Raw genomic sequence first — 20,203 nt, forward strand, 5'->3', positions numbered from 1 at the left:
TTGCACCCTATGCCATTGCTGGTTTATGCCACCTTTCAATACAGCAAGAAGATGTGCTTGAGGTGTCACCGGGGTGCAACCAGATTTGTCCCCTGGGATAAAATCCAGGCACCCTAAATTGCCTCTGCTTTAAAAGCAGTCTCTCTTGTGCTGTTTTATTTCCCCAGTGAACATTTGGTTGCTGATCAAAGATAAGTGGAATAGGTAGGAATGGCCCTCACTCGAGGAGACCCAGCCTTGAGAACCGCAGACTGAAAATAGTTTGACACCAATGAATCCAGAAAAGCTTGGTACCTCTGCCCCTTCCCATGCCCTTAGTTGTGTGTCCTACTGTGTTCAGAGCCCCACCCTGTTTTCAGAGACCACCCTGAAATACAGACTCATGGACTTTAAGGCCAATCCTCAATCCTGCCCCTATCTACTTTAGGCTATATTCTTTAAGCAACTGATTGTTTTGGTCCCGTGAGTGAACACTTAAGACAGGTTTAATCGTAATTACTCTTGGCTGTTACCTCTGCAGTTGAATGGCAGCTACAGTGGGATAATTATATAGATAATTATAGATTGGGTTGGCTCATCTTCATCAGTGAGTAGAGGGGTGCCAGAACTGGCTGATGTGAAAGGGAGGTGTGGGGGGGGGGCAATTTGTGGCTTCACCACTTCATCCCTACCACACAGAAGGGAGGATGAGAGGGACTGGATGAGGAATGCGTAGGGTCTGACCTTATGCAAGACGAGGCCTCCATCCCCGGTGTAGGCCCAGGGAGGCTGTCACCCCTCCTCCTCCTCCTGTGGAACCCAATCCCCCCTTATAGAAAACTAGTGCAAACTGTGTCCACTTACCCTTGCCAAAGGTGCACAGATACCACAGTGATGGGCACAGTCTAAGACGATAGATGGCGACTTCTGTTTGAAGCTGTAGACTGGCCCATAGTACCATTAGCTGCTATGCAGCTACCTGTTTATTCCCAGTGTCTCACCCAGAGTGCAGATTATAGAGACTGTTGGGTCTGCTAGTTGTAATTTCTACAGGCCCTTTTCTGTCACTCCTGCTCACATTTGTGGTACCGTAGTCCATGAGTAGCCCCACTGATTTCAATGGGGTTACATACAGAGTGAGGTGCCCCCCTGGTGGAATCAGGCCCTAAGTAGTTTGCAGAGCCAGTCAGGCTGAGATGTTCAAAGCCACCTAAGTCTGGACACCCAGTTCCCATGAAAATGAAAGAAACTGGGCCTTCAAGTCCCTGTGGTGACTTTGAACAGCTCTGCTTTAGTTAGTGTAGGATCAACCATGGCTCAAACTAACATGGTCACATGGGGGAGCAGGGAGAAGTTACTCCCCCCACACCAACACGACTTCATTAGACCTGCCCAGATTGTGGTAGTGGGCCAGCCTAAGTGGCTTCTCTGATGCTGCCTACTTGACGGGAGAGGAATCATAGAATCATAGAATATCAGGGTTGGAAGGGACCCCAGAAGGTCATCTAGTCCAACCCCCTGCTCGAAGCAGGACCAATTCCCAGTTAAATCATCCCAGCCAGGGCTTTGTCAAGCCTGACCTTAAAAACCTCTAAGGAAGGAGATTCTACCACCTCCCTAGGTAACGCATTCCAGTGTTTCACCACCCTCTTAGTGAAAAAGTTTTTCCTAATATCCAATCTAAACCTCCCCCACTGCAACTTGAGACCATTACTCCTCGTTCTGTCATCTGCTACCATTGAGAACAGTCTAGAGCCATCCTCTTTGGAACCCCCTTTCAGGTAGTTGAAAGCAGCTATCAAATCCCCCCTCATTCTTCTCTTCTGCAGGCTAAACAATCCCAGCTCCCTCAGCCTCTCCTCATAACTCATGTGTTCCAGTCCCCTAATCATTTTTGTTGCCCTTCGCTGGACTCTCTCCAATTTATCCACATCCTTCAAGTGTGGGGCCCAAAACTGGACACAGTACTCCAGATGAGGCCTCACCAATGTCACCAAGGAAGGTTTGAGTGAGTAGATAGATGTGGAGTCGTGGCTGCACCATCCCCAGGCACCTCCTGGATGCAGCGGGGGAGAGTATCCCACACCATAAAAAGGGGTGTAGCCAATTAACCCCCACCCAATACAAGAGGGAAGGTAGCTGCAAGCCCTGCCCCATCTCTCTAGAGTTACATGGTATTTAGACAGCAATCCTTCATACCGAGCACTCTTCACTTACGTTGGATACTCACGGTATTTGTGCCTGCCAGACACCCCATCACTCATGAGCTCAGCACAGGTGTGGCTGGAACTTTTCTTATCTCTGGCCAGATCGCGTGACATGTCCTGAGTCTGCCTGGCTTTCTGAGGAGGTTAAGACCTTATATTTAGTTCGTCTTTTTCTTTTCTTCAGCCTCCAGCTTAGCTAGAGGAAAATGTGATCAGTTTCTTGAGAGGTGAGTTCACAGCTACCCACGTATCGGCTTGCGGTAAGGTAATGGAGTTTGCTGCCCTGGAAACTGGATGACCTGCTGCTAGTGCAAGGAATTATTTGAGATGATGGTGGTAATCGAATGCTGACAATAGGAGGAAAAAGGGAAAGGAAAAGAACCGACACTTCTAAGCAGCCAGCCGGGATGCTGTGCATACAGATGGGTGCAGGAGCCAGCTTTCTGTTTTGGTTCATTACAGGGGTGCACATCAGAGGCAGGCAGCTTGAAGGGAAAGGAAAAGTGAGTGTGTGTGTACAGAGAACCAGGAGAAAGGAGAAGGCTAGTTAAAAAGACCCTGTCAAAATAGGTCAGGCCTAGAAAGGGGCCCGCTCTGATGATGGCAAGGGTTAGAAAATTGACTGCACAGATGGCCCCTTCTTACTGCTCAGAACTGTTTTGTGTGTGTATCTGGAGCCAGATCAGACAGACAGGGACAAAATTATGTTCTCATTCTCTCTCTCTGTAACTCCTCTTAGCCCTGCAGAGCTACTGGAGAGGGAGCTGGGTTCTACTCCGGCTTGTGCATCAGCTGAAGAGTCATGAGCTAAGTACTGACTGGCAGAGCCATCTTCTGCCCACGTAAAAGTCTAAAGGGGGAGTTCGCACCCCTTAGAGCCACAACTGGATCTCATGCCTCCTGCATGGAAGACAGGGTCAACCATGTCCATGGCACCAACCGACCCTCCCTTAGACTCCATGGAAGCTTCCTCAGGTTGTGGGCTCCCCAAGAGATTTTGTCTTGGCCCCATTGCCAGCCCTGAGGACAAGGCTCAAGTAAGTTGCTACAGCCAGAGGCTCTTTTGGGGAACCTCTGCACTGGGCAGTGTCCCTGCATGGGGGGAGCCCCAGGGGCATCTGCCAACTGGGGAAGCCCTCACAGGGCAGCATCACAAAGAGCAGGATGAAAGAGATTGGGCAGGTGCAGCCTTGTGCCTGGAGCAAATCAGAGACCCACACAGCTGTCAGGAGAGCTGCAGGGCTTGGGAGCAGAACCTCCTAGGTCTTCCTTCAAGAAGAGCCTCACCCAGTTTTCCTTCCCTATCCCGTGGTTTTCCCCTTGTAGGAGGGAACAGCTCAGGTTTGTAGAGAGTGCCCCATTAAGAACAACAGGCCAGTCTCTGATCTCACTTATGCTGTAAATCTGGTAAGTCAGTGGGCCAGATCCTCAACTGATGCAAACTGGGCTGGCTCCATGGAAAGCTGATTTACACCAGCCAAAGATCTGGCCCTATGAGACCACACCGTTTTCATTTCAGCCTTGCTGAATGCATCACATTTATTATCTTCCCTCCTCAGATTCAGTAACCAGTGATTTTATAGTGTAACCTGCCCCTTCAGCAACAATCCCTGCGAAACTCCAGCTACTTTAGCCTGATCAGTCTGTGCAGTGGAAATATGTGTTTGAAATGCATGTTAAAGCTGGCAAGCTCTCCTGACTACATGTACTGTTATATGGGAGGAGATTTATCTTCTTCTAAAAAGGGACCAGCTTTCAAAACACAAAATACAGAGCAGTTCCAATCGCATGTGTGTTATTTTGGCACTAATACTGCAGCTATTTAAATGATCCACAGTGACAGCAGAATTTATGTTAAATTGGGAGGATAAAATTGGATTAGAATTGGATACCTGTCACTCAGACATATTTGTCTCACTATTTCACATCTTACAGATGTTAAATTCCATGGTACCTATAGAGTGACTGTTCTTAATTAAGCAAAAGGCATGTAAATGCATCATAATGAATATTACATTAAATTAACCATTTACATTCAGTTGTGTTTGCAAAGTAGAAATAAACATGGATCTGTGTGTTATTGCAAGGCAGAAGTGAGCATGGACGATAAGCCCCGTGTACTCACAGTGTAGTAGCTATGGGTAAAGTGCACCTGTCAGTAAGATGGATTTTCATATAGTTATGACGAAGTATTGCCATGATGTGTGGTCTAGCAGGAGGACGTGTTCTGTAGTGATTAAAGCAGGGAACTGCGAGTCAGGACTTCTGGGTTCTGTTCCCAGCTGTGGGAGAGTGTGTCCTCTAGTGATCAGACTGGGGAACAGAGAGTCAGGACTCCAGGATCCTATTCCAAGCTCTTGAAGGCAACATCCTCTAGAGAGTAGATCAGGGATGGATAGGCAGAACTCAGGGGTTTTGCTGTTTGACCTTGGGCAAGTCACTTAACCACCCTCTGTCTCAGTTTCCCCATCTGTAAAACTAGATCAACAATATTTATCTGCATTGGGGTGAATGAGGCCTAATTATTTAGTATGTGCAACATGCCCTGAGCTCTTCAGACAAAAGGTGCTATTCTATATACCCAGAAAGCATCACATTGTAGAGCCATTTTGATTCTTTCATGCACTTGGAGCTCACCATCTGATTATTAAAGACATTTTAAAGAAACAAGTCATTTATTTAATTCAACTGCACATTTTATTACCTTGCATCCAAATTTTTTTCTTTTGAAGCACTTTACAGATTTAGTTTTACAGAAGCATAGACCTGTAGTCCAGCAAGAAGCATCACTCTGCTCTTCTGGGTCTGAGGACATCAGTTAACTGTAAAGAGAGGAAAGAACAAATTCAGTCCTTCATAAGCCACACATACACTGCCAAGTCCTTTATATACAGTGCCCTGTCCTTTATAAGCCTTATACAGTCCTATACAAGACTCATCTACAGTTCCCAGTCCTTTACATACAATTCCTAATCCTTTATAAGCCTTACGTACAATTTTCAGTCCTTTACAGCTTTATGCGCAATACCCACCCTCCTCAGCTTCCACTCTTGAAGAAATGATGACAAACTGAAACCAGCATGTGCAATTGGAACCGTAATCCCACAGAAATGGTGGAAGCCCTGTTGCTAGGGTTATTTAAACCTAGACTGGATACAGCCCCAGAGAATTGACTGTAGATCACAATCCCGTACTGTTCTCCAACAGGGCATGCATGAATTGACTAAATAACCTACTGTCACAGAATTTTTCTGCCTCTAGTTTTTACATACCGAAGGCCAGGTTATCAGAAGAACTCAGGGCTAGGTTTTCAAGTGCTCAGCAACACAATTGCGGCCTGAGTTTCAGAGTTCAGCTCCCATTCAGACACCTAGATAGAGGCCTTTGAAAATCTGGCCTCGATTGCAGGTGCTGAGCTGTTTGGCCAATGTGGCCTAATATATGGGTGCTGCATTCTGCTGAAAATTTCACCCTAAATCCTGGGGTCCTTAGTGGTTACTCAGTGTTTACTTAGGGCTGGATTGTGCAGTCCTTTTGTACACTGCTCTGCTGAGCTTTTACTCACATAGTCCCATTGGTTTCAGCGGGGCGACTCGCATATGTGCACAACAGCGTGAATAGGAGATGCGTGATCTGGCCCTCCGTCCTCACTAAGGCAAACCCCATTGACTTCAGGGCTGAACAATTAGCACCTCAATTAGCCCTTAAGTTTCTGTGCACAGCAACATTCCCCCAAATACCTACAACTTGGTAATGCCAAGAGCCTGGTTCTGATCTCTGTCACACCCCTGTAACTTGAGAATATTTGCACTGAAAAGAACAGAGATACACTGATGTGTAACTGTTATAAAGGTACGACCCAATGCCCATGGAAGACAATGGAAAGTCTCCCTTTGACTTCAGAGAGTGTTGGGACAGAAAGCAAAGGCTAAATTGTCGCTCTGCCAGAAGCCCCATGTACAGGACAGCGTTAGGTTGTGCTCTCCAAGCATTAGACTGGGAAGTAGACTGTGTTTCTCCTTCCTTGGTGGAGGAGGCTGGGGAAGGGAACTTACATGGTGTTAGGCATACGGCTGGTGCAGTGTGTCACAGTTCAGGGCAACTGCACCTGTATTTTCCCCTTGTGGTCCAGCAAGGGCACCCACTCTAGGCTCCCAGCTCCTCAGCTGTCAGCTCTCTTGGGTGCAGATGCATTTCTTTCTCCCTCAAGACCGGGTTTTACCAGACTGCACAGTTCCCTGCCTATACTGTGAGTTCCCCAGAAAGTCAGACTGACGAAACAGGTCTGGTTTGCTTCTCCCCGGAGGCTAAAAGGAACATAATTGCCCACAGGTACAAGCTACCGCACAGCCCTTTCTAAGCAAGCACATTTATTCTTAAGGTAATAGCATTACAGAGAAAACACTAAAACACTAAAAGAACCTACACATGTGCTAAGAAGGCTTCCAGAGATCATTCCCCAGGTCCAACAAGAGCTCTGGTAGGAGTCAGCCCTTCCAACCCCACCAAGGGGTTTTTCTTTGGTTTCAACTTCAGAACACCTTTTGCTCAGAACAAGAACCCCCATGAACAGGTCAAGTCCTTCCAACCCTTTCCAGGAAGGACTGGGTCGTCCCTGGGACAGAAGGTCCTATCCGGTTGTCGGATCAGAAAGTAGGCCCACAGTCACTTTAAACTCAGGCTAGTTGTACAAAAGTCCTTTCTTTGTCCGCTGGTCTCTAGAGAATCCAGTCTGAGCCAGTATAAGCGAGCCTTCCCAGGGGGTGGGACCTCTCGTGTGGTGTTCCAGTTTGAATGAATTTGCCTCATCACCCACCCCTGTTCTTAGCTACTGGAGGTCTCCCTCAGGGAATTATATACAATCCCTGGCCCACAACGATGCATAATACTTAATACAGTAAGATCCCCCATAGATATGCCACCTCTGACACACAGAGGATGTCCCCAGCATGCTGACACAACTACACTGATTGCATTTTGGGGTGGAGCGCAAAGCTCCACTCACATATATATGGGGACTGGCAGCCCCATGAAGGCTGCTATCCTCTCTGCACTGGTACTCCTGGTGTGAGTAGACAGCTCAATGGAGTAAAGGGGGGGGGTCTTACACCCTCTTTTAGTCCCCTCGCTTGGTGTGCAGGATGGGCCACACTCTGGCCTTAGGGGAAGAGAGAAGCAGACTCAAAAATCAAGTATTTAGGCACCTAACTCCCACTGATTTCTCCTTAGCTATTCAGTGGCCCACCTGGGCTGGCCTGCAAAGTGCATTTTGCCCTCAATACCCATTCAGGAGGAGAAGGCAGCTCCTCAGTCTTGCTTTTACGCGAACACATTTTCAAACGGCTGGAACAATGTGTTTGCAAGGTCGTTCCCTAGCCACGGAGGAGGGACGTGAACGCAGGGAGCAGTACCAAGGGTGGTTGCTTGGAAATGGTAGGATGTCACTGTAACAATCGACAGCAGCACCGAGAGACCATTTGGGCAATGAGAAGGGAGCTTAATGTTCTTAAGCGCAAAGTGTACCCATGGTGGGCGGGGGGAAAAATGAGGACTCTGTAAAGGGAGCAAACATGACACAAAAGCCATTCCCAGAATATAAATATCACTCGGGGAGGGAGAGAGGCACAGTTCAAGTTCCTTTCAGTACCATTTCGAGCGTCCAGTAGCATCTCAGTTAGCAGTTCCTCCAGGACGTGCTGGTATTTTTCCAGCTGCCTAGCATTGAGCCGCATTCCAATTTCTCCAGGAGCAGTCAGCTGTGAAGGAAAGCACAGTTAACAAAAAAAGGAAAAAGAAGGGGGGGAGACGGATAACCTCCTACTTTATCAATGTTGAAGAACAAGGGATCTTGTGCACAGAATTACGTGCTACTGCTTGCTAGAGTTTTCCCCACCAACCCCGTAGCCAGCCACTGAAAGTTGTAGCACGAGGAACAAGCTGGAAGTTCTGTCACATGGAATAAAGCTGGGCTGATCTAGTCTCCTATTTGGGGCTTGATCCTGCACCGTTCAAATCAATGGGAGTTTCCCTATGGACATGAAAGGGAAGAGGGACTGCACCCTTACTATGGTGGACATTGACATGGACTGGGTCTTCACAAGGGATAAGTGGCCTTGAGGGCTGTCCTTGAACTCTTTACTCACTCTTGGGTTGCTAGATATCCCAGAGTTTCAATCCATTGGGTCATCCAGATGTTAGCTTGGTATTGTAGGCCGGATAGGCCACTGGCAATGAACAGCATACTGCCTCTACAATTAGCAGAGGTCCCAAAGGAGAAAGTGATCCTTGAACTTGACAAGCCCCTGTGTTGCAACGCTTTCTCAGGCCAGTCGTTCTATTGACTCCGATGCCTGAGTAAGAGCTGTATGAAGAGGCACATTTCTGCATGCAGCACCTCAGGACAGTTGCTAGGATGTAACAAAAGTGAACAGAATTGCTCAGGCCACATTTGGGGGTGGTGGTCAGACTCCAGGATGTGCCTGGTATTTAATGTTTCAGACTGAGAATGCTCAGTGTTTAGACACTAATATTAGACAGTTTTGGAAGAACAGATGTGTTAACTAACGTCCTGGCCAAATTCCAACTCAGCTAGACTTTACATCCTACCCTGGTACATTTCCCATGGATCCACATTCTTTCTCCTTCCCCTTTGCTGATGAAGAATAGTGATGTTTCCAACCCAGAAGTGGCTGCACTGACTGGTGGGTGAAACAATTCCTGGGCTGTAATTGAGGAGCCCAATTTTCTATCTTGGGTGACTGAGCAAACATGCCTCCGAGGGCTCAGATCGGCACGTAGATGCCGAAAAAAACTTGGATTTTCAGGGAACCTTTGACAAGGTCCCTCACCAAAGGCTCTTAAGCAAACTAGCAGTCATGGGATAAGAGGGATAGTCCTCTCCTGTATCACTAACTGGTTTAAAGACAGGAAACAAAGAGTAGGAATAAATGGTCAGTTTTCAGAATGGAGAGAGGTAAATAGAGGGGTACTCCAAGGATCTCTATTGGGACCAGTGCTGTTCAACATAATCATTATGATCTGGAAAAAGGGGTAAGCGAGGTGGCAAAGTTTGCAGATGATACATAATTACTCAAGATGCATACAAACCAGACTGTGAAGAGTTACAAAGGGATTTCACAAAACTGGGTGATTGGGCAACAAAATGGCAGATGAAATTCAGTGTAGATAAATGCAAATTGGAAAACATAATCCCAACTATACATATGAAATGATGGGTTCTAAATTAGCTGTTACCACTCAAGAAAGAGATCTTGGAGTCATCGTGGAGAGTTCTCTGAAAACATCTGCTCAATGTGCAATGATAATCAAAAAAGTGAACAATGTTAGGGACTATTAGGAAAGGGAAAGATAATAAGACAGTAAGTATCATAATGCCCCTATATAAGTCAATGGAATGCCCACACCTCGAATACTGCAAGCAGTTCTGGTCGCCACATCTTTCAAAAGATATATTAGAAATGTAAAAGGTACAGAGAAGGGCAACAAAAATGATTAAGGGTATGGAACGGCTGCCGTATGAAGAGAGATTAATAAGACTGGGACTCTTCATCTTGGAAAAGAGACGACGAAGGGGGGATATGATAGAAGTCTTTAAAAAGCATGACTGATGCAGAGAAAGTGAATAAGGAAGTGTTATTTACCCCTTCACATAACACAAGAACCGGGGTCACACAATGGAATTAACAGGCAACAAGTTTAAAACAAAACAGAAGGAAGAATTTCTTCACACAACGCACAGTCAACCTGTGGAAATCATTGCCAGGGGATGTTGTGAAGACCAAAAGCATAGCTGGGTTCAGAAAAGAATTAACTAAATTAATAGGGAATAGGTCCATCAATGGCTATTAGCCAAGAAGGTCAGGGACGCAACCCCAAACTCTGGGTGTCCCTAAGCCTCTGATTGCCAGATGCTGGGACTGAATGATAAGGGATGGATCACTTGATGATTGCCCTGTTCTCTTCATTCCCTGGGAAGCACCTGGCATTGGCCACTGTCAGAAGACAGAATGTTGGGCTAGATGGCCCAATATGTTCTTAGGTTTTAAAACAGGTATTTTTCTGCCTCTGAGTGCTGATTAAAGAGTCCAAGAGTGAAGCTGGATGGACTCAAGTTTGTAAACTTGGTACCCCCTCTACAAGGTCCTTAGGAATCCTTCAGGTTCAAAGGTGCTGGACAATTCACAGGTGATAACAAGCCTACTTTAGTAAATATCAAGATAAATCCCAAACCAAAAGCCTGAAGCAGACTTGCAAAATCTTGAGCAGCAGTGGCAGATGTTTATTGAGAGGTAAATAAAATATCAGTAGATTTTTCACCATCAGCATGCCAGGCAGGGTAAGTAGACTCAGGGGCTGAGCTACTAAACTTTCAAGACAAGTCTGCAAGGCTGAGGTGCACCCTGCGCCCATCTTGTGATGTAAACTTGCTCAATGTCTGGGTCCAGTTTATAGGAATTGGGTAGTATCCCTTTAAACGATTCCTGAGCCTGCCAGTGGCCCTTACTGTCTTCTATTGCAGAAGCCATCAGAACCTAACAGAGCAGCAATGTACACATATAGGTAGGCCTCATATGTTTGTATCTGGTCAGCGAACGTGGTTATTGGACACCCAATTGCACCTGTGTGGTTTCCTCATATACTTAAGGGTCCCCTCCACCATTCCCCTCACCTTGATGATCTCGCCCTCGTCCACACCCTCCACATCAGAGAGCTCGGTGACTTCTCTGCCTTCCGATCGCTTCTGCAACATCAGGGATTTCTTTTGCGCTTTGTTCCTCTCTTTCTCCTGCAGCTACACAGCAAGGTACAGTAAAGAACAAACACCAAGGATCAGGAAGGTCACACGGACAAGGGTTGGGGTGGGGCAGAGTGGCTGCTTGTTCAGCGAAGGGTGAAGCACGTCACTCGTGCTATGCGTTATTAATAGGCCATTCTGGGGTGGGTTGTGTTGTCCCTCTATGATATATGCAGTGAAATCCCTCCTCAGCGCAAACCTCAGGAGAGCAGCAACAATTGAGGGGGGTTGAAAGATTTCATACTATGGCTTTGGGAACCCGCTGGGGGGCGGGGGGGGGGATCTTTGCAGTGGTTGCTCAAGGCAGGGTCTGTCTGCTGGAGGTGGGTCCATAGTGCTGCCCTAACTGCTACACTGAATTTTAAAAGGGGTATTTTCAGTGTGAGAGAGGCAGATTGTGGACAAAAAATAAGAGGGACTCCCCTCTCGCTCCAGAGGACCCTTGATTGTGATGAGCACCCCTGGGGGAAGCGAGTTTGTATGGGCTACTGGTGGATGACACATTGCAAAAGTCCACATCAGTATACACTCTATAGGCTAGTGCTGAGACACAATGGGGAAGCTTTCATGGCTGCTTCCCATTTCTCATTAGTTTGCCTTATTGTTTAAACTGGATCCACGTACTTCCCCTTGCCCTCTGATAGTGGTGAAGAATGACCATGCTCCACCCAAGAAGCGGCTGCATGGATGCTCAGCAGAGACACCAAGGGAGGAATAGGCCATCCCCGCTCATTCCTACACAGGGTGTGAAATCCTGGCCCCACTGAAGTCAAGGGGAGCCTGGCTAATTATTTCAATGGGGCCAGGATTTGACCCATGGTCTCTCCAGGATGAAGCACATCAGTGAGGTGGTGGTGGGGTGGGGGATGTGAGAAGCTTGTGTGAAAACAGAGAACATTAGTCTCTAGGGCTGTCAGCCTGGCACCTTTCAGCAACATTAGTTTCACATCAAAAGGAAAGGATTTTCCTCTGTGCGTGTCCCAGAACTGAAACCTATTTGGCGCATGGTTAATTATTTGTTAGAACAAAGAGGCACCACAGAATTATGACGGGAGACTGCAGCTTCTCCATAAAAATCGAAGCCATTAGCTCTTTTAACAATTATAAAAGAAAACCGTTAAAAAATATCCACAGACGAATGTAAATGGGCCTTTTGTTTCCACTATCCTATTTTATGTTCAACTGAATCCTGGCTCTTGCAACCTAATCCTGAGTCTTTCACTCAAAGTCCTCTGCGGGACTGGTGAATAAAGTGCTTTTCACACTTTGAGGATCCTATAAGCTGCCCTACTGACCACATCCCAGTTCTGCTGTGGGACCTGTCATGCTATATGGGGAGTCTGTTCCAGCTACATTTCCACTAGAGATGGACTTGAGAGAGCTGGTCTGAACCTTTGACCCATTGAGAGCTTTACATCAGTAAGAACTATGTTGGCCCAAGGTTCATCTCCCATTGAAAGCCCCAGCTAAGAAAAGCATTGCTCTTCAGGCAAGCACATAAATGTGTGTTTAAAGTTAAGCCCAGGCTTACAAGATTTCCTGAATCAGGGCCCAAGTCAGCACTCTGAGCACGCTTGTAGACGATCACCCTATAAATACAGTCTTAGGCTGTTGCCTGGAAGATTGGTGGTTTGAACCCTCTTAAGGGATATCAGCTCCACTGCAGCACGACTGAGAATAAACTGAGCCAGTGCCCCCGGACTTGCCCCACTTTTCCAACGACATGGACTTAAAGAAATCATCCTCCTTGTCTTTTCTCACCTGCGCTGTGTGAGGTCTGGCACCGGTGCACTTAAGGATTTAGTGGGTTAGCACACTAGCCCTTCACCTCTGAAAACTGGTCGCCTCAAGGCATAAGACAAATGGATCTGCTGCTCTCAGCCAGACCCCTAGTGATGACGAGGGTCATCTGGGTATATTTTCATTCAATCAATTCCCTGCACCATTGGGCATTACTGCACCTCAGTGCCTCCTGTTCTCTGCCTGTGGCACAAAATAGTTTAGTCTCATGAGGGCTGTGACACTTTGGTCTAATTCTGGTGGTTGGGGTTGGCGTGGAAGTGGCTGGGTTGTGTGTAGTGGCCTCTGCCTGAAAGGTGGTCAGACTAGCCGTGGTGGTCCCTTCTGGCCTTAAACTCTATGAAGCCTTAAACTCTATGGCAACATCATGAAACCACCCATCAAAACGGTAGTGTCTCTGCTCAGAGGGGATGAACTATGAGCTGTGTGTGGGAAGCGTGCACAGGATGTGCCTTCCTGCACCACGCAGGGCTCCAGCCATTGCAGTATGGTTCTCAGAGGTTACCTGCATCCTCTCGATGTCGCTGCGAGTGAAGAAGGCTAGGTAGCCTTCAGTCTGTTCAGCCAGCATGGCCACCACGTACACCACCAGCAGAGAAGCCACCACCTTCCTGGAAACCATCACGAAGCTTGAGAAAGCCTGAGCAACACAGGAGAGGGGAAGGTCAGAACATGCCAGCAGGGATGGCTGCCTGCCGTGGTGCACAGCAGTTCAACCAACAACAGGAACAAAGAACCAAGCCCAGAAAGGAATAACCCCGAGTTATAGTTCAGACAATTTATCCTTCCTGGGACACAGAGCTTGGGTTTCTTTGGCCTTTATTTCTGATCAACAGCCATAGACTTCATATTTGTTCTCCAAGCTGCTTCTGTCACTGACATTAGGTATTGAGTGACAGTTTAACCTCCCCTTGAGGGCCTGACCTCCAGCCAATGGCCCAATCTTAAGAACGATAAACATCCCAGAATTGCAACTCCCTCTTCCCTACGGTCTACACCCAGTGAACCATACGATTTGGCAGCTGGGGATGCTTACCTGGTATGGGAGGCAAAGTGCTCTCAGCAAGCACTTGGGTAAAGATACCTGGGCTTGCTTGCACCTGCTTTACACAGCACAGAGCTGGGAAATGCCACTGGCTGGGAAGGATTTCTCAGTCCGTACAAAAGAAAACTACTTTGGAGGCTGAACATTTTCGTTTAGATTTTGCATATGGGAGCGCTCTCCTGGCAGACCTCATGCTGCCGAAAAGTGATATGGAAGGAAGGTTTCCCCCCAACTCCCCGGAACTCTGGGTTGCTGAACAAAACAAATGTTGAAAGGTTCAGGCTGAGATTTCCAAAAGTGACTGGTGGTTTTGGGTGCCCAACTTCAGACCCCTTAAAAGGGGCCTATTTCCAGAGGGCAAAATCACCAAAATCACCTATTTCCAGAGTACCCAAAATCACCAGTTGCTTTTGAAAATCTTGGCCTAAAAATGTATGGAGCAACTGCGGGCTGAGGAGGGCCTGGTCTGACTTACACTGAGAGGTGAAGCATACATTTGTGTGTCTCTAGTTAGAATGACTCCCTGGCTATAAGGCGCAGATACCCATTGAGTTCCCCACTTTGAGATGTCTAGAATGTCTGCTTCCTTTGGCAAGCAGAGTTTGGAACTGTGCCGGCTTTTGACAGGCTGCTTTGACTACTGCATCATCCTAAAACACACAAATGCCCTCTGAACCTGCAGCAGCTGTGACTGACAGCCACCTCGTCTTCTTCCTAGAAGGGTCCTCTAAGCCGATTGGACTTCTAGACTCCCGCCTCTAGAACGCAACGGTTTTAGGCTTTGAGTCAGCAAGGGACCGACGGGTTCATTGGAACATTGACTTCGCTGGGACTCCTTGCCTGCGTCAGACCCTTGCTGGATCGGGGCCTGACTCAACAAAGACGCAGCTTCATTTTCTAATCACGAGCCAGAGGAAGGGCCACCTCCAAGCACCTCTGTGCATTTCAAGCCGTGAGCCTCTCGACTCCCAGCCTGACTTCTAGCAGCCTGGAAGATGGACACAGAAGAGGATGGAAGGCAGGGGAAATCTGCTCCAGAGGGGAAATCCTTCCTTTATGCAGTGAAAGGGAAGGTTCCATGCAGCCCTGCCTAGAACTCCGCCAACAGACTCTGGCTTAAGTGCGTGCTTCCATGAAGCAGGTTCTTATGCAATACCAGTTGTTTGCACTTTAAATTGTATACACAGCACTTGATGAATGCTTGGGTTTTGCTAGCTGGATAATTAATAATTAATAAACAGGTTTAATATAATGCTTTGTATTCCTGACCTAGCATGTTGCCTCCAAAGATCTCCAAGTGCTTTACTGCATTATCCCCACCTTACAATTGGGGAAACTGAGTCACAGAGAGGCAAAGTAACTTGCCCCCCAGTTACTGAGTCAATGGCAGAGCTGGGAACAGAATTAAGGGGTCGTGCTTTAGGGAGTGGGGTCTAGTGGTCAGAGCAGAGTACAGATCCCATGCTTTAACTCTGTCCCTGAGCTGAAAATACAACCAAGGAGTCCTTATTAGCAGGACCCCTTTCTAAGCACTAGACACTGCCAGTTCTCATGGGTGTGTTCCTGGGCAGTAACTTCTTACATTTAAACTACAGTTTTATGGAGCGTTAAATACCTATTCAGTTCTGCCAACACTACACCTCCGTTACAGTGTGTATGAAATCCAGACTTGCTCAGGGGAAAATACTTCAAGCTACCACGCTGAGCTTCCATAGTGAGGGAAGTGTCCTGATTTAGCAGCTTTAGTATAACTGTTTTATTATAATTATTTTTATTTTCTCTCAATAAACTTTGGGGGAGAAGGGAGATCAAGCCAGCATGCTAGTGTCTCTAATCCCATAAGGGACCTATAAGACAGTATGGGCAACTCCCACAGGTGGGCTGAGCCCTTTAATAAATCTTGCTAGGTCATACAGAGCTGCAGACATCATTTGCCACCCGAGCTCTACAGGAAACCAGTTTAAAGGGATTTAAAAACCAGTTTCCAACCTGATTTAGCAGCAATTTCACATCAGAGGGAGGATTTATGTAAATATTAAATCTCCTCTTTAAATATTAAAACGTTCTCTCTTGAACACATTTAATGAAGTCTGGTCCCACTACGTAACTGCTTTACCCAATTTTATCCTGATCCTTAATTATTTTTAAAAAGCTTTTGGTTGAGGCATTATTAAAGGGACACTGTCAGGTCAAATCTGGCCCCAGAATTAGATTTCATGTAAATATAAACTTGTACAGACCAACAGAAACTAACAAACATTCCGTCCCACAGCATTTGCCACCCGATCATTTTGGCATTGTGCTAGCCCAGGCAAGCCAAGGAAGAGCCATCTCAGATGCCACTGAATAAAAAACACTAGGACTTATGTATCAGATCACAGTGTGTGCTGGTCTTGGGTCTGCTTCTCCATTGTCCTGCACTAAGTGTTGTCATTTACACCTGTGCAAAATGATACCAAAACAGAATGGTAGGGCCAGATTCTAAGGTGGTGTAAACTGGCATCGTGTTGATATACACCAGCAAAAGATCTGACCCAGTAGTGGATTACCCCCATATTGCATTCACTTTGCACAGGTGCAGATGACTTTATGAGGTTTGGGGCAACAGAGGCTCGGCCCCCCCACTGCAACAGGGGCCAGTCCAAGCTGCTAAAAACTCACGCAACAGACAATTTTGTAACATCCTGCCCACATGGTGAGGTTTCTTCCTGACCCTAGGCAGTTAGTGGCTGGTTTATCAGACCTACTGATTGCACTGGGAGATTCTGCTGTAAAATCAGTTGCACCATGTGACCTAGTGCCATGCAGCGATTGCTTGGCTGTACTGATCAAAAGGGGATTGCCTAGGTCTTTGCTTAAAACAGGATTCTACCATGCTTATGTCCTGATGCACATTCTCTCTCAATAGGATCATTCTTTTGTGTCTTCATTTATTCCGTAACATCAATAAACTACTGCCCTCCCGCAACAAATACCCCAGTCACCTCCTTCATCTCCCACTTACTAGCCCTTTGTGAAGCTGTTCTCTCTCTGTTCCTGGAGAAAAGCTCCTGTTTTTTACTTTATCCATCCAGCCAGTCCACTGAACATCCCTTCCTTACTTTGTAAACAGGACACGTCTTTCATATTTTAAGACTCCAGCTCGGTGCCTCCCCAGGCGAATCTATAGCTTGCTGTTTGTGAGTTACTTTCACAGGTAGCATTTGAAAGAGAAAGTGCCAAGAGGTAAGATTCCAGGGTGGGCATCAGTACAGCATGGTATTCTGGGCACTTTGGGCCAGATTCTACATTGCCCTGCACCTTGCATTGGCATTTCCGGTAAAAATGCCACCATTCTGATCTGGGACCTTTGGTCTAAATGACGACACAACTCACAGCACAATGAGCAGTCAAGCCCTTTATTCCCTGAGCATTGGTTCAGGATCAGTGAGGGACATCAAAAGGTTAATTTAGGCAGAAGTTGCATCTGCTCCATCTCTTGTGTTCAGGGCATCTCCTGGAGTGCTCTATTCCTATAGGGCTCCCTGAATCTCTGCCACATATTCCATTGTCTGATGGGTCTAACAGGCAGGTAATGAGAAGGGAGTCAGTTTAATCAATGCTGATAAAGAGAGGGAAGTGCAGAAAGCACCTTCCGCCTGGATTAAACAGTGATGTTGATCCCTCTTATTAGGCTTGAGGCATCTCTCCTGTTTAAAAGTATCTGTTGAGCTGCAATCAACTAACTCTTGCCATGGCAACTCTGCGGGTAGCAGGGTAGGCTGGATTGGCTCTCCCTATCTGAGAGTTCAGTGGGATGTATCTGGATGGAGACTGAGAGTAGCAGCAGCAGCAGCCTCATTAGCAACAAGAAATTAAACTCCATGGAAAAATGGATGAAAGATCTCTGAATAGGAGAGAAATCAGAGCGGAGAAGAGCTTAGATATCATGATAATGGGCATTACCAGATGGGTGCGTGGGGGAACTAAGAGAGAGGAATTGTTGGAGGGTAAATAATGTTAAAGGAAGGAAGAGAGGAAAGAGGGGACAAGGCACAATAACAACAATAGCCCCAAAATGGAAAGTATCTTCCACCCGAGGAGCTCAACGTTCTTTAAAATCTCCAGGGTGAAATTCACTGCAAGAGATCTATGCCCCATTAAAGTCCTGCTTATAATAGAATATCAGCCTTGTGCAGGATCTCTGCACAGGGGTGAATTTCACCTAACAGTTCACTAAATCTCCTCCCCCCCAAATGAAGTGGGTAAATATTATCATCCCATTTTACAGAGAGGGATGTGAGGCATGGAGACCCCACGGTCCACAAAACAAGCTGGAGAACCCAGGAGTCCTGAGTCCCAGTCCTCAGCTCTAGCATCGGGACATCCCCAGATGGGAAGAGGTTGATTCTCTTATTAGTGATATACAGTTCAAGGTTCATGTAAGGGAACCAGGAATGATCACTAGAACCGGGGAGAGAAATTTAAATGGAACCATATTCCACTGGAATATCCAGCTCTGCCAAAATCAGAAAAGCTCGATTTTGTCAGAATGTTGTTTTGGAAGAAAACCAGAGGGAAAAAATAGTTCTGGCAACATTGAAATGTCCTGTTTTGACGTTTCCATAATGAAACTTTTCAGTTTAAAAAAAACCTGTATTCGATCATGTCTAAACCCCCATTTTTTTTTCTTTTCCCCCAGAATCTTCCTTCACAGAGAAGTCAGAAAGGTTTGGTTTTCTGCTCCCATTTGGAAAGGACCTAGGCTTTGAAATCTCAAAATCCTTCATGAAATGGAACTTTTGTCCTCTGCTGACCCTGTCTCAAAACCTTTGAGCGTTGACTGTCCATTGCAGCATTATCACAAGCAGAAATGAAGACACTCATCACTTACCTAGGGAGTGCAGCAGTCTCTCCTTGGCAGTCAGGGCTTTCTGACTTCTCCTGTGTGCTCCTGCTCGATCTCTTAGCCCTTTATAGGCCCACCACAAGCGCCCAGTTACATCATCAATAATCAGTGGTGCCCGTGGCTCCCAGAAGCGGTCACTGAATACTTGGGGTGCATAGAAACGGCTTTGTTGCTCAGGCAGCAACTTCTTCTGCAAGGAATTTTTTTAAGAGTTCCCAGTTTCCCAGGAAGATCACAGCCTGCCTCCACAAGTGGCAGTCCTCAGAATGCTTGTGTGAGGTCATCACAAACCAAATCCTGGCCCCTTGGAAGATAACAGCAAACGTTTCATTCTCACTAGAAGATTTGGCTCTATGGAAACACTGTGGGTCAAATTCAGAGCCGACCTATATCTCATGCCAGAGAGGAAGGATGATCTTGTGGTTATGGCAATGGATTTGGACTCAGGGTATCTGGGTTGTATACCAGGCTCTGCCACAGACTCCTTGTGTGACCATGGCCAAGTCACTTAATCTCTGTGTGCCTCAGTTTCCCCATCTGCAAAACAGGGGTAATGAATAAGGCTACATTTTAGACATGGGTATTTTTACTAAAAGTCATGGACAGGTCACAGGCAATAAACAAAAAGTCAAGGCCCCATGACCTGTCCATGACTTTTACTAAAAATACCTGTGACTAAATCTTACCTGCTGAGAGGAGGGCGCTCCTGAAGATTGCTGCTGGGGGCAGGCCACGTGGGGCCACGCTTCTGCTGGGGGGGGGAGGAGGGCAACCCAGAGCCCCACTGCAGCTGGGGGTGGCCCAGGGTCCCCTGCCACTGGGTTGGGGGAGGGTGGCCTATGGCTCCGCTGCCTCTCCGGGCGGGGGGCAGCCCGGAGCCCCCCAGATGCTGCTGTTGGTCTGGGTGGGGGGGTGGCCCATGGCCCTGCCGCTGCTCTGGGTGGTGGACAGCCCAGGGCCCCACCGCCACTGGTCTATGTGGGGGTTGGCCCAGGGCCCTGCTGCCGCCACGGGTCTGGGTGGGGGATGGCTCACGGCCCCGCCACTGCTGGTCCAGGTGGGGGCGGCCCATGGCCTCACCACTGCTGATGCAGGCGGGGGCAGCCCGGGGCCACCCAACCACAGCCGCTGCTGGTCTGGGGGCGGCCTGGGGCCCTGCTGCCACAGCCGCTGGTCCTGGACCGCTGCTCCAAGGCAGCGCCGGGGACCAGCTGCCTGGGGCTGCCAGATCAGCGGCCAGTGAGGCTGGCCCCTGGGATTCCCCAGCTGCTGGGGTGTTCCTGGGGTCAGCCCCACCAGCATGCAAAATTCACGGAGGTCACGGAAAGTCACAGAAGCCGTGACCTCCGTGAATGATTCGCAGCCTTAGTAATGAACCTTCCTTTCTCCCACCCTTTGCTTGTCTGGTCCATTTAGAGTGTGATCTCTTTGGGACAGGGGCTGTCTCTTACTGTGTGTCCATAAAGCAC

At 47.5% G+C, this 20,203-nt stretch overlaps 1 protein-coding gene across 2 annotated transcripts; it reads right to left on the minus strand.

Moving 5' to 3' along the window:
• Positions 1-4,875: 4,875 nt before the first annotated feature.
• Positions 4,876-19,263, minus strand: MLN (motilin). 2 transcript variants are annotated; one of them, XM_084611057.1, is made up of 5 exons: positions 18,720-19,263; positions 13,307-13,441; positions 10,876-10,998; positions 7,834-7,942; positions 4,876-5,008 (listed from the first exon to the last, which is right to left on the minus strand). In XM_084611057.1, exons 2-5 carry the CDS (start codon positions 13,421-13,423, stop codon positions 5,001-5,003), a joined length of 357 nt encoding a protein of 118 aa, XP_084467183.1. In that variant the 5' UTR covers positions 13,424-13,441; positions 18,720-19,263; the 3' UTR covers positions 4,876-5,000. The 2 variants fall into 2 exon arrangements, with proteins under 2 accessions (XP_084467183.1, XP_084467184.1); XM_084611058.1 differs by lacking the exon at positions 18,720-19,263 and having other exon boundaries at positions 13,307-15,517.
• Positions 19,264-20,203: the final 940 nt, after the last annotated feature.

This window comes from Lepidochelys olivacea (assembly GCF_965140295.1).
Source record: "Lepidochelys olivacea isolate rLepOli2 genome assembly, chromosome: 21".
Taxonomy (NCBI): domain Eukaryota; kingdom Metazoa; phylum Chordata; order Testudines; family Cheloniidae; genus Lepidochelys; species Lepidochelys olivacea.

Bases quoted from the DNA above. Each gene is read 5' to 3' on its own strand.
- MLN (XM_084611057.1), bottom strand. From the start codon at position 13,423: ATGGTTTCCAGGAAGGTGGTGGCTTCTCTGCTGGTGGTGTACGTGGTG. The intron at 10,999-13,306 runs GTAACCTCTGAG...CTTGCTGTGTAG, and splicing joins GCGACATCGAGAGGATGCAG to CTGCAGGAGAAAGAGAGGAA. The intron at 7,943-10,875 runs GTGAGGGGAATG...TTTCCTTCACAG, and splicing joins ACGAGGGCGAGATCATCAAG to CTGACTGCTCCTGGAGAAAT.